Genomic DNA, 12015 nt, shown 5'->3' on the forward strand with positions numbered 1-12015 from the left:
AGTATTAATGACTCACCACATAAGGTACAAAGGAAAAGTGAATGCAGTCTATACACCTTACACATGAATTGGGGCTTGGACATTACAGGAGCAAATTTGTGGACTAGTGACCAAAGTGGACTGAGCACAAAACTATCAGACTTAAAGGACCAATGCATTTTTTTGGTGGACTCAAGGTGGAGCACTAATATCCCAGACAGAAACCCCACCTCCCAATGGACTTTAGAATCAGGTAAGAGGACTTGATGTTTGTAGGAGACATCTGAAGCAGAGGACTAAACAGCGGCTAACTTGAAGGTATTCATGGCAACAATGAGAACTTAGTTTCAAGGATGTGAGCAAAGCAAAAGGAGATTTTTACCTCACGTGCACTGGCCTACTTTCTTCACATTTGACTAGGCAAGAGCAGCTTTCATCTCTGAGGAGCACTTGTTGGTAGGCGCAACACTTCACTCTCCAAGGACTTGTAGGATATTGAAGGAGCTCTTGACCTCTCTTGAACGTAATGAAGCATGAACATGACCAGGCACCAACTTCCCCAATATTTCCATATGCCACTTTGTTTGATCAGCACACTTAGTAGGTACAACATTCGGCTCATGGATCGTTTAACATGTACAGGATTCACTTGATTCAACTGTGCTTTTTCCCCCCTTTTTTAAACTTATGTGGATCTTTACAGATACCCAGTAAAGAGCTTTCCCTCCCCTCCCGTTTAAGCTTGGAGAACTTTGTCTAGCCTACCAAATTGTTGACTTTAGTCCAGAGATGGGCACCATCTGATTGCATCAAGCAGATGATTTAGTTCTCACGCAGCATTACATTAAAATGAGCCTACAGCGCTCAGCTTTAGTCCCCATGCGGTTGTTTTAAGAGGCAACAATCATGATCATTTTCCACAATTTGTTTAATAGGCTCCATGAAGCCAAACTGACAAAAAAAAGTTGATCATACAAAGAACAAAAAGTACAAAACTGTTCCCGGTTTGAGATATATATAAGCTTTAGGGAAACAAAGTTACATTTCTCGATCACTTTAAACAAGATTAGTCCATTTTACAGCACATTAAAAATGCAGATGTTGAGCAGAGCACAGAAGATACCTTGGACAGACTGTAGCATGCTGCAATTTGCAACTTCATGAACAGCCGGCCACTTCGGATGTGTAGTTCACCAGTCTGAAAGGAATTCACTCTTTTGGGAAATTGAACAAACAGGAGCCTCAGTTAAACTAAGGTTTTTTTTTCTCTTTTTTAATATTAATTTGAATTTAGCATCAAGTCTCCCAAAAGTCTGTTTATGAGCATATATCTTTCCTCTCAGTTTAAAACCTGGCAGGAGGTAGGTCAGTCAGAGACTGAGGGGGAAAATAAGGAACACAAACAAGCCCCAGATATTGCAATATATAAGAAAAGGAATCAAATCAGGAAGCACTTCAAGTGCTGGACAAAGTTTAGAGCAATGGTAGTGGCTGTTCAATGAAAAGCCACATTGAGAACTGTTTTGATCCCCAAAAATGGGACTTTACAGTATCAGATTACAGATGCCTTTTAGTTGCACGATCTTTGAGAAATGAGTCCAATTAAGCATGGTTAAGATTCTTTAACTGTAATTTGTAACAGGTTTTATAAGGAATGACCAAAACCCATTGCTACATTTTTCTTCTTTTTAAAGATGCTGAACTATTACAACAAAACTACAGAACTAAGGTCAGCAAACACGTGGACATTTTTCTTGAGGAGCGCATCTTTGAAAAACAGCCAGCCAAGTGAAGATCTTGAATCAGGGAGATGTTTACTCATGTGTAGCTGAGGATAAGAAGTGGGCACAGAGGTAAAGACACTGCAAGTTCGAACACTGGAGTTTTACAAATATTCCCCTTTCAACCCGCCTAACAACCCTCCCTCTTTTTGCATAAGGGGGTCCTTGCCTTCCTCGCAATTTGAGAACACGTGAAATTCGGGGTTTGCTTTAAGTGGTTCAAATGGTTTCCAGCCTCTTTGTCAGTGAAGGGCACAAAAGAAATCTGGCAACCGTTTGGAAAGAGGCATCGAGTTGGGCACAAAATTGAGGGGCATACATTGTGATAGGCTTCCCATGTTGGGGCTGTGAAATCTCAATTTACAGTGTTGATGAGTGTACAGCAACTCAACCCGCCACTTAAAGCAGGTATTTAAAAACTAGAGTGCTGCGCAGTTTGACTATGCCAAGTTACTGGGATGTGCTTTCAGTGTTCCTTTAGATTTTGTACAGACAGCCCCAACATAAATGCACCCAAATACCTGAAATACATATTGATGCTTACCATAGCTGTCGTATCCATCGCGGTAGGATCCAGATCCTGAACGCTCACCATATCCACCCTGCCCCCTATATAAACAAGAAACTTGCATTTAAAATATATTCAAAATAACATGCATTAAACAAACTTAAGCTCCGGTTATTTACCTGTTTTCTCTGTAGCCGCCTGAGGAATATCCTCCACTCCTGTATCCACTGCCACCAAAGCTCCTGTCTCCACCACCGAAGCTTCTGTCACCATAACTCCTGTCTCCGTACCCTCTGTCTCCACCATATCCACCTATTAAAAACAAATCAGTTTTAATTTCGATAGTGTTAGAATAAACCTTTAATTTCAACTTTTTAAAAATATTCCCACGTCGCACCTCGGGAATAACCACGCCCACCTCTCCCTCTGGAGCCGCTAAATCTGCCTCCTCGTGGGCCAGAGCCAAAACCTCCTCTTGAGCGCCCTCCCTTTCCAGCTTCATCCACCCGAATAGCACGTCCATCCAGCGTCTGCAATACAACAGGAAATGTAAAAAAAACGTATAAATACAATTACATTAACTTTATATATTCTTTAATTCGATTATAAATTGAGTAGCGTGATTTTTACCTTTCCGTTCATGGCGTCCAGTGCGTCTTTAGCGTCCTCTGCATTGTCGTATTTCACGAAGCCAAACCCGCGAGATCTTCCGGTTTCTTTGTCTCTGATCACGTCCACTAATCAGGGAGAAATTCCGATTAGGCCACATATTTAGTAAAATATCGATGTCTGAAATCATTTTAAACTATACACTCAAGAGGGGTAAAGAGGTTTAATTACCTTTTTCGATGGTTCCGTATTTGCCGAAAGCCGCAGCCAGAGAGTCCTCGTTGGTCTCGAAGCTCAGACCTCCGATGAATAATTTTCCCTCGTCCGACATTTTTGTTATAGCTACAAAAAATGAAGGCAATTAAAAAAAAGTCTCCCCACAAATCCTTCGAACTAAAAAAGGGCCCTTTATCGGCGAAAAGCCGTCGACACGCACGGTCGGGTCAGGGTTAGCCGCAATGAGAAAGTAGGTCACCGGAGCAGTTTCATAAAATGGCGATCATTGATTGCGCAGTAATGACCTACATACCTCCCGACGTTTAACAGACCATGAAATCTGAATTTATCTTAAAGCTACGTCATATTTAATCGATGGTCGTCGACAAAAGTCAAAATGGAGTCACCCTAGGCCTGGGGCCTGAAAACGTGGCGCAGTTTCGTTAGCGGATTAGCTGGCGGTTTTTTTCCAGCGCCATTTTGTAGCACCGCGCTACACGCTTTTGTTTCAACGAGCTACTTTGCGCCATCTCAAGGGGTGGCCAGCTGCCTTATTTTGCAGCTTATATAACTACCCCAATTAATATGGGGAAAAATAGGTTAACCTATTTCTGCAAAGTGCACCGTAGCATTTACACATCGAAAAAACATTCTAATACGATCAAATAAAAAAGCGATCAAACGTCGGTTAAAAATATTTTCAATCAATAGAAAAAAGGTCACATTGGAAAAAAATATGCGTTTCATACTTTACAAATATAGATGCACATGAATAAGATTATAACTTGCAACGTGTAAAAACAACACGTAACAAAGAAAAAGCGTTTACCTTTGTCTCTCACGGAGATGTAAGGGAAGTTGCTGGGAGCGGCGATGCAGGTCGAATGAGGGAGAAGAACGAGCGCGAGCCGCTTTTCACTGCAATGCGCACTCACTCCTTCTTCTGCTGCTGTTTGGACGGCAGGCCGTTGGAACAGCCGCCAACAGCGCCATCTTGTGCCAGGGTGACGCAGCATAGTGCTCTTAGGTTGGGCCGCATTTAATTCCTCTTCGTTTTTCGGCTGCTGCCTTTAGGGGTCGCCACAACGGATCATTTGCCTCCGCCTCACCCTATCTTTAGCATTCTCCATTATCAGACAGCTCACCTGCATTTCCTCTTTCACTACATCCACGAAGTCCTCCTGCCTGGCAGCTCTGTATCCCCCTGCAAAGAAGGTACTCAGAGCCGATCCCTGATGCAATCTCAACCCTCACCTTGAACCCATCAGTCACTTCTGGGCTTTTTCATCTCCAAATAGTTTTCCTAGCAGCACAGATTACCGTACTCTGATTTGAATAATAATTTGTATCTGATTTGACTTTGCAACCAAAAATATAGATGTAGAAGCACAAACACATTAAACTGAAAGTATCCGCGTATATTTGTGTCTTAAACAGAAACCAGATTAATAATCATTCCAGAGATGCTTTGTTTTCAAGCACAGTAAAATAACAGCGTGGTAGCACAATTAAAAACCCCGAGTGCAGATGAATGCCAGTCATAACTGCAAGTCGCTTTCATATGTAGTTAACGGAGAAAATGATTCAACTGTGTTTATTTCGCAAGCCTCGAGTGCTTTGTTTGCGTGAGTCACGATGGCGGTCAGGTGTGTGGGGCCGAAGTCCTGTTTGTCTGTGTGGGAGGAAGATTTATCTGCACATGCACGCCTAAGCGATGCAGTGTGTGTGAATGGTGTGTGTGGGAGGCAAAGAGAGAAAAGAACGTCTGTGTAGGAGGCTCGAAAACCCATAGCTTTCATCTGCAACGTCCTTGCAGCACTACAAGGAATAGATCAGCGTGCAGGGAAAGGGTTTCATCCTCTTTCTTGTAAATCATTGGATCGATACCGCCAAAATGAATTCATCGGGGCAGGCGGTGTGTAGGCTACACTATCATGGCCGACTGTGCCTGCAGCGCCGAATCTGCAGCACAGGCGCTCTTTAGGATTCAGGACGAGCAGCCGTGTGCTGTGTGATATGTGGCGCCGGGCGTGCTGCTGCTGCAGCTGCACACTCCGTGATCACGATCAACAGAGCTGCACCGAAAACAACGCCAGCATTCGCGCTGCAGTCCCCAGCTGTGTGCTGATCGTCGTTTGATAGCCGAACGAGTGAGCTTCCACACGCTTCTCAGCTTGCAGATCACACAGGCTACACCCGAGCAAGGCTTCGTGTTTGTCTGCACGTCAGCAGCGACGGCAGGCACAGATGTTTCAGCTCACCTCGAACAGTTTCATTTTCTGCCGCTGTGATTTGCATTCTGTGAGCTCAGCACCAGACACGTTGGCTACAGAGAGGCGAACGCTTCAGTTTATGGCATTTTTCACAAAGTACTCACTGGAGTGCCTCTTAGGATTCCAGTCATAGCTTTAATAAGCCACATAGTTATTCACACAAATTCTGGTATCTCAAGCATTACGTTTTAGACCCTATACTATGCTTTTTTAATGGCCCTCTCGAAACAGTTTGAAATGTTCAGTTGCTGTCATGGAAGAAGTGTAAGGAGTCTTGGTTGGCTGCACATCAGTGCTCACGTTCTACTTCCTGTGTTACTGTCGAAGAGAACCAATATTTCAGCTTTACAGCATCGCTTAGATTTTCTTGAAACCTCTGCTCCACGAAGAGAGATGGCATCACCTCTCTGAAACTCATGCGGCTATTAATAATGCAAAGCGACAAAGCACAGAGGTCACAGAGTAACCTGGAAGGCTGCTTCTGTTGATCCAGTGTGCTGACTGCAGGTGTTCCCAGCTTTATAAACGGCATTCAGTTCAGTTGTTCTCACCTGGATGATTGAGCACGCATCAAGACAAAGCACGTAGCATTTAATCTTGTAGTAGATCATTCATCTTCATCACATATATCTCCTGATCATAGATACAAGATCAGCTGTGACAACCAAACAGAGAGGATGATCAGTAGAATAAGGCTGAGACATTTTTATCCCCAAAAAACCAACAAAAATCCAGTTTAACGGACGAAGGCAACATTATATTCTTCATTTAAAAAGAACAGGCTCCACTCATAAACGCTTTCAGATTTTTTTATTGTTTCCTTTTATTATTTGCATATTTTTTTTTTGCTTCCTATTATTTCATAAATAAGATATTTTCAAGAAACATTGCTTGCATGGAACGAAACACAGTCTTACATTCAAAACATGTACAGTTAAGGCATCAGAGTACGTAGAGTAAAACACCAACAGGGAAATCTATGTGACACGTGCTACATACTGCAACAGCCGGAGCTGCAGTCACTGAAGGACAGACTCGGATTACACATCACGTAGAGAAAGCCACAACATTTAGACGTATAGTTTCAGATAGTAGAAAAATACTAACAAAGGCTCTTTTTTTTTCGTAGCCCTGTACGGCAAGGTCAGCTCTGGTATCTATCATAGTGAGCGGGTCTTTTTACATTCAGAGACTAGGGGTGATGGTGGCGCTTCTGGTAGGGATGAGAGCCTTGTGAGAGGCGCGAGGTCTTGCAAGCCCTCCTGCGTAGACGCCTCTCGTGCATCAGGAGCTGGAGGTGCTCTAGCTTACAGTGCAGCGTTTGATTCTCCTCTGTGGACGAGTGCACGACGGGACCCTCGTGGGCTACGTCACCTACAGAGAAGAAGAAAGAAGTGGGTCAGACGCATGAATGTTTATGGTGTGCTCTCCGCCATTAATTACTGCATCGATCATAAGAAATACACTCAAAAGCCACTTTGTCAGGCTTAATTTATATGTCTGCTCATTAATGCAAACATCCAATCAGCCAATAACACGCAGACGTGGTCAAGACGAGCTCCCGAAGCTCCGACCCAGAATCAGTTTGTTTCTCTGACGCAGTAAAAATACGACTAGTTGAATTTTCTAAAGCTGCAGCTGTCAGATGCTTCGTCTTGTTCTACCACCTGTCAAAACCCTCAAAGTTTCATCCGCTATGAGGAGAAAGAAAAGCCCCAAACTATGTAGAAGTGATTGACAGACAAGCTGCGAGGCAACTGCTCTGCTTGATTTCCTCATATTTTCAGCTCTAATGCAAACATACAAATCCACGAGAAACCCCGTCAGCACGAGAGAATCGGAGCCTAATAAGAAAGCGTAAACGCTCGTGGATGCGCTGTCGTTAACACCGCCTGTTAAGACTGTAATCTTTATACTCACGAAGGCCCGTGTAACTGCTGCACAAGTGCTGCGTGACTAAATATGACGCAGCACAGAAACACGAGCGCGTTTTATTCTCTGGGGGCCTGAAACAGTCTCTTTTTTTTATTGTTTTTGTTTCCATTTCCCTGTCCTGATTTCTAAAATGCACACTATTCCAGTATTTGCATGCATTTACATGCGCGTGATGATGACATGCTCTCCGAGTTTCCAAAATAATATTAGCTTGAACTGACCTGGAGCTCCGCAGAGGGGCTCTGTCCTCTGCATCGCTGGTGGTCTGGGCTCTTCTGTTGTGAGCAGCGGGCTGACTTCAGCGCCTTGAGCAGGACAGCGGTGTAGAGGATGAGGAACTGGAGCCCCCTGGTGGTGGTAGGCGGCTCTGAGCAGGTCGTTGAGGATCTGGAGAATAATGGCGACACCACGTCGAGGATGACTGAAACCGCTCTGACTGCAAGGGGCCAGGGTGCCTGAGAGGATAAAGGAGTCGTTATTACTTTTTTCTCTACTTTTCCTAAAAACAGCTATTTAAAAGAGAAAGGTCATTAGATTAGAAAGAGTAGTTGTAGTTGCAACACTAGGAAACATCACTGTTTAGGTTAATCAGACCAAACAAAAACTGCTGAGCAGTCTCCAGATCAGACGTACCAGAGAAAGTCCCAGAGAAGATGCCAGGTGAGTGTCTCACGAAACTCTCTATGACAGCTCCTGGAGGATTGGGCAGCTGTGCAGTGGATGAAGCATCAGCATTACTCTGTAAGGGACAAATATCCACCTTAAGGAATAAGTCTGAGTAATAAAATATTCTTTTCTCACTAATTTGAATTCAAAAAGACTTGTGAAAATATGGTTACGCGTTAACGTGGATGGCACTGACTTCTGCGAGTGTGTGTGGCTAACCTCTGTGAAGGTCGAGGCTGCTGTGGGGCTCAGGGGTGCCGGGCTGGAGCTGATGGGACCGGCTGAACAGACCGGTGCAGTCGCTCGCAAAGGAGAGCCCGGATGTGGAGAACCACAGGGCAAAGGAGGAGAAGGAGCGTGCGGAGATCCGTGCTCAGAGTGGGAATTAAGCAGAGAAGAGGGATTATAGGAGTTTGTGGCAGGAATGCTACTGGATGGAACCGAAGGGTTTTGTGAGTTCAGTGAAGTTCTGGCTCCCTGAGTGTTAAACTGAAATGAGGACAAAGCGTCAACAGAGAATGGAGTTGCAGATGAGGCCTGTGAAGCTGATGTGGTAGCAGGTCCAGTGGTGGAGGTCCACGCCGAGGAAGAGTGAGGGTGGTTCGTGCTGCTGGCCGTCTGCGCATTGCTGCCGTGAGCCTTTGAGTCCAGCAGCAGCTCCTTCACGTCCTGCGCCGACAGCTGGAGCTCCACACACATCACGTGGGCACCGATTCCAAGGTTAATGTTCAGAGGTGAGCACCCAGACAGGAAGTCGTTAATCTGCAGGGACAGACAGGAAAGTTTCACTCTTCTTCTCCCGCTTCTATCAGTTTACAGCACAGTTATCTGAAACCACAATACACTGATAACCAAGAAAACCTATCATGGATGTTTCCCATGAATTTCTCATGTGGGTCAATTTGAATGGCTTCAATGACGTAACCTCTGATTACAGAGGAATCTACTACACAGAGATATAAATTTAAATAGCAAATTTGCCGCTTTGCTTCACCACACCTTTATTAAAGCTTTAAAGACTGTGTAGTGTGTCTGTCTGTGTGGGTTATTGCCTCTGGTAACTACAAAAATTACGAAGGTTATCTCACCTATGTATGTTTTAATGTTATTAATTGGATCCGATGTTTGTTTTTATGCATCTATGTTGCAAAGTCTCTCTTGTAAAATGGATCTTTGACCTCAGTGGGCCTAACCTGGTTAAATAAAGGATACATAAAAATAGATATCTTTATTGAACAATCACTCACAGCGCAGGCTGGGAAAAGTAAGTGAACTCTTGTCTCACAAAGATGAAATATAGAGCAGGACAGCGCAGGATGTGGAAAAAGAGAAGCGTGAGAAATTATTTGAAGAGGTGGACGGGTGCAAGATGAAGGCCAGATACGCTGTCTAAAGTTATTTATTTTTTTAAAACTTCATATTAAAGACTTGTTGGAAGTGGCTCAAAGTTTACTAGAATGTAAAATATACTGCTGCAACGCAGAGGATCCGGAAAAGATGGAAAAGAAAGTTCAAAAGGAGAAAGAGGAAGAGAAAATGATAAATAAAGAGAAAGAGAAAAAGCGACACATCATGAAGAAGAAGGAAGAGAAAGAACAGACGGACAACGATATCAGCATATTGTGAGAAAAGACAGTAAGTATGAGAAACGGCTGTGATGACAAAGACAAAAATAATAAAAGAAAAAAGGGAAGTATAGAAGGGACTGGGGGGTAGAAAGAGGAACAGGTGACGGCTCCAGCATTCCTCCCCCTGAACTCTCACCTCCACCCCTTCTTTCCCAAACTGTAATATTGTAATAATAAATGGACAGATATGATTACATTTCTCCACCCTGACTGTCTGTGAATGTTTGCTGCTTGTGTTCAGTACAGAAAAGAAAAGTGCAGTTGTTTTTGTGCTATTATTAGGACTCTATATGTGTACAGGTCAGACCTCATTTTACGAGTACAGTAATACTGAAATAAAAAGTAAAAGTACGACGGAAATCCTGATAATTACAGGGTCCGCAAACCTTTTCTCTTGCAGCTTTAACGGCTGAATGACATGTGTATAGCCAAAACTATGCACCTCCAAACTTGGTCTTTAGACGAGTGTTTATTGATTGATCTTTTAAAAGGGTTTTTAATATGTTTCTCTGCCTCATTCATGCATTCAACCGGTTTCTACCATAGACTGTACAGCCACTTTGTTAGGCACACCTGTTCTGCGACTTGTTAATGCAAATATGTAATCAGACAATCACTCGACAGCTACTTAACACATTTAGGCATGTCGGCATGGTCAAGACGAGCATCAGAGTGCGGAAGAAAGGAAAGGCAAAAAAAACCAACAACCTTGTTTACTGCGTCAAGCTGATAGGAAGGCAACAGGAACTCAAATAACCACTTGTTACAACCAAGGTATGCAGAAGCACAACACGTCGAACCTTGAAGTAGATGGGCTACGGTAACAGAAAACCACACTGGGTGGCTCTCCTGTCAGCTAAAAACAGGAAACTGAGGCTACAGATCACACGGGCTCACCAAGACTGGACAACAGAAGACTGGAGACATGTTGTCTCGATTTCTGCTGCGACATTCAGCTGTTACAGAAGGAATTAGGTGCAAACTACAGGAAAACATGGATCCATCCTGCCTTGTATTAATAGTTCAGGCTGCTGGTGGTGCAACGGTGTGACTTTTTGCCCCCTTATTATCAGCTGAGCACCCTTAAAACACAACAGTCTACCTGAGTATTGTCAATGTCCATCCCTTTATAACTACCAGTGTAGCGTGTTCTGATGGCTGCTTCCAGCAAGATAACACATCAAAGCTGAAATGATCTCATTCTGGTTTCTTGAACTGCTCTCTAATGGCCTCCACAGGCACCTGATCTCAATCCAGTAGAGCACCTTTAGGATGTGGTGGACAGGAGATTCAGTTCATGGATGTATCTGTGTGGGGCTATCATGTAAATATAAACCAAAGTCTCTGAGTTTCCTGCCGTGAAGAATCAAGACAGGTTGGAAGGCAAAATAGAGTCCGATCGAGAACTAATAAGCTGTATTAAATGAAATAGGTGCATGCAATAATATAATAGCAATATTATTACATGCAAACGGTAGTTTCTAGTGTTTACTTTAAGCATACAGTGAGAAAGAATTAAAACGCTCACCTGGACTTCTGTTAAACTTTCCAACACATCCATAACAGTCCTTTCAGCCCTGGTAGTCGAGCACTGTGCGGCACAATATAGTAAACAGTCTGATTATATGTGTGCGGCAAAGTTACAGAACAGCCAGTCTAAGATGTGCATTAGTTTACGTACCAGTAAACCAGCTTCAATGACTGGGACCAGAGTCAGTTTGCTGCCATCTGTTACACCCTGGTCCAGGAGCGTCCCTGCAGTCAGGTGCCTAATTTATAATACATAAATCAGCTTTAATGGGTCAAAGCGGGGGGGGGGGAAACCCCACATACGCATCAAATACGCGGATTAAACGTAATTGCTTTACCTAAACTCCCGGAAGTGCAGAGCATGCAGGGTAGAGCAACAACTCACCTGTCTTTATGCAGGAGTACGATCCTGTCCGTGTGCAGTCTGAGTTTCTGGGAGATGCGCGCTTTCAGGGCCTCCACGGTCTCCCCCCGGGGGACGGTCAGCTCCACCGGGCTGCCGGCCGTAGAGGTGATGCACAGACGCATGGAGGACTGGCCGCTGGAGACCCCGGCCCCGCGGCTTGCACACTGGAAGGCGGTGACGCTACAGAGACCCCGCTGCTGCTGCTCCATTCACGAACACTGGCTGCTTTAAACTCGGGCTCTGGTCGCTGGGATGACCTGAAGCGACGCGCTGCGGGGCTCCTGTGCTCAGGTCGTCACTGCTCCTCGATGTGAAGCATCCCTGAAACCACGACAAGCCGCAGACTGCACACCAGTTCCTCTTTCTGTCTCTGACAAGCGCAGCTCCGCTCCTCCAGCGTGAAAATACACCCCGACCCCCGGCAGGCCGAGGCCCGCCCACTTCACATCTCGACCAATCGGAGAGGGACACAAGACTATGAAGG

The 12015-nt window shown here is 44.5% G+C and overlaps 2 protein-coding genes across 3 annotated transcripts; both read right to left on the reverse strand.

Annotated features, from left to right (window-relative positions):
• Positions 1-889: 889 nt before the first annotated feature.
• Positions 890-4053, reverse strand: cirbpa (cold inducible RNA binding protein a). 2 transcript variants are annotated; one of them, XM_085139546.1, is made up of 7 exons: positions 3923-4053; positions 3109-3219; positions 2899-3005; positions 2687-2798; positions 2448-2580; positions 2305-2369; positions 890-1807 (listed from the first exon to the last, which is right to left on the reverse strand). In XM_085139546.1, exons 2-7 carry the CDS (start codon positions 3206-3208, stop codon positions 1794-1796), a joined length of 531 nt encoding a protein of 176 aa, XP_084995672.1. In that variant the 5' UTR covers positions 3209-3219; positions 3923-4053; the 3' UTR covers positions 890-1793. The 2 variants fall into 2 exon arrangements, with proteins under 2 accessions (XP_084995672.1, XP_084995671.1); XM_085139545.1 differs by having other exon boundaries at positions 2666-2798.
• Positions 4054-6162: 2109 nt separating this feature from the next.
• LOC146497880 (midnolin-like) lies at positions 6163-12015 on the reverse strand. Its single transcript, XM_085139533.1, has 7 exons — positions 11511-12015; positions 11277-11364; positions 11124-11186; positions 8187-8729; positions 7935-8040; positions 7523-7756; positions 6163-6740 (listed from the first exon to the last, which is right to left on the reverse strand). Exons 1-7 carry the CDS (start codon positions 11738-11740, stop codon positions 6559-6561), a joined length of 1446 nt encoding a protein of 481 aa, XP_084995659.1. The 5' UTR covers positions 11741-12015; the 3' UTR covers positions 6163-6558.

Source organism: Neolamprologus multifasciatus, chromosome 18 (assembly GCF_963576455.1).
Source record: "Neolamprologus multifasciatus chromosome 18, fNeoMul1.2, whole genome shotgun sequence".
NCBI lineage: Eukaryota > Metazoa > Chordata > Actinopteri > Cichliformes > Cichlidae > Neolamprologus > Neolamprologus multifasciatus.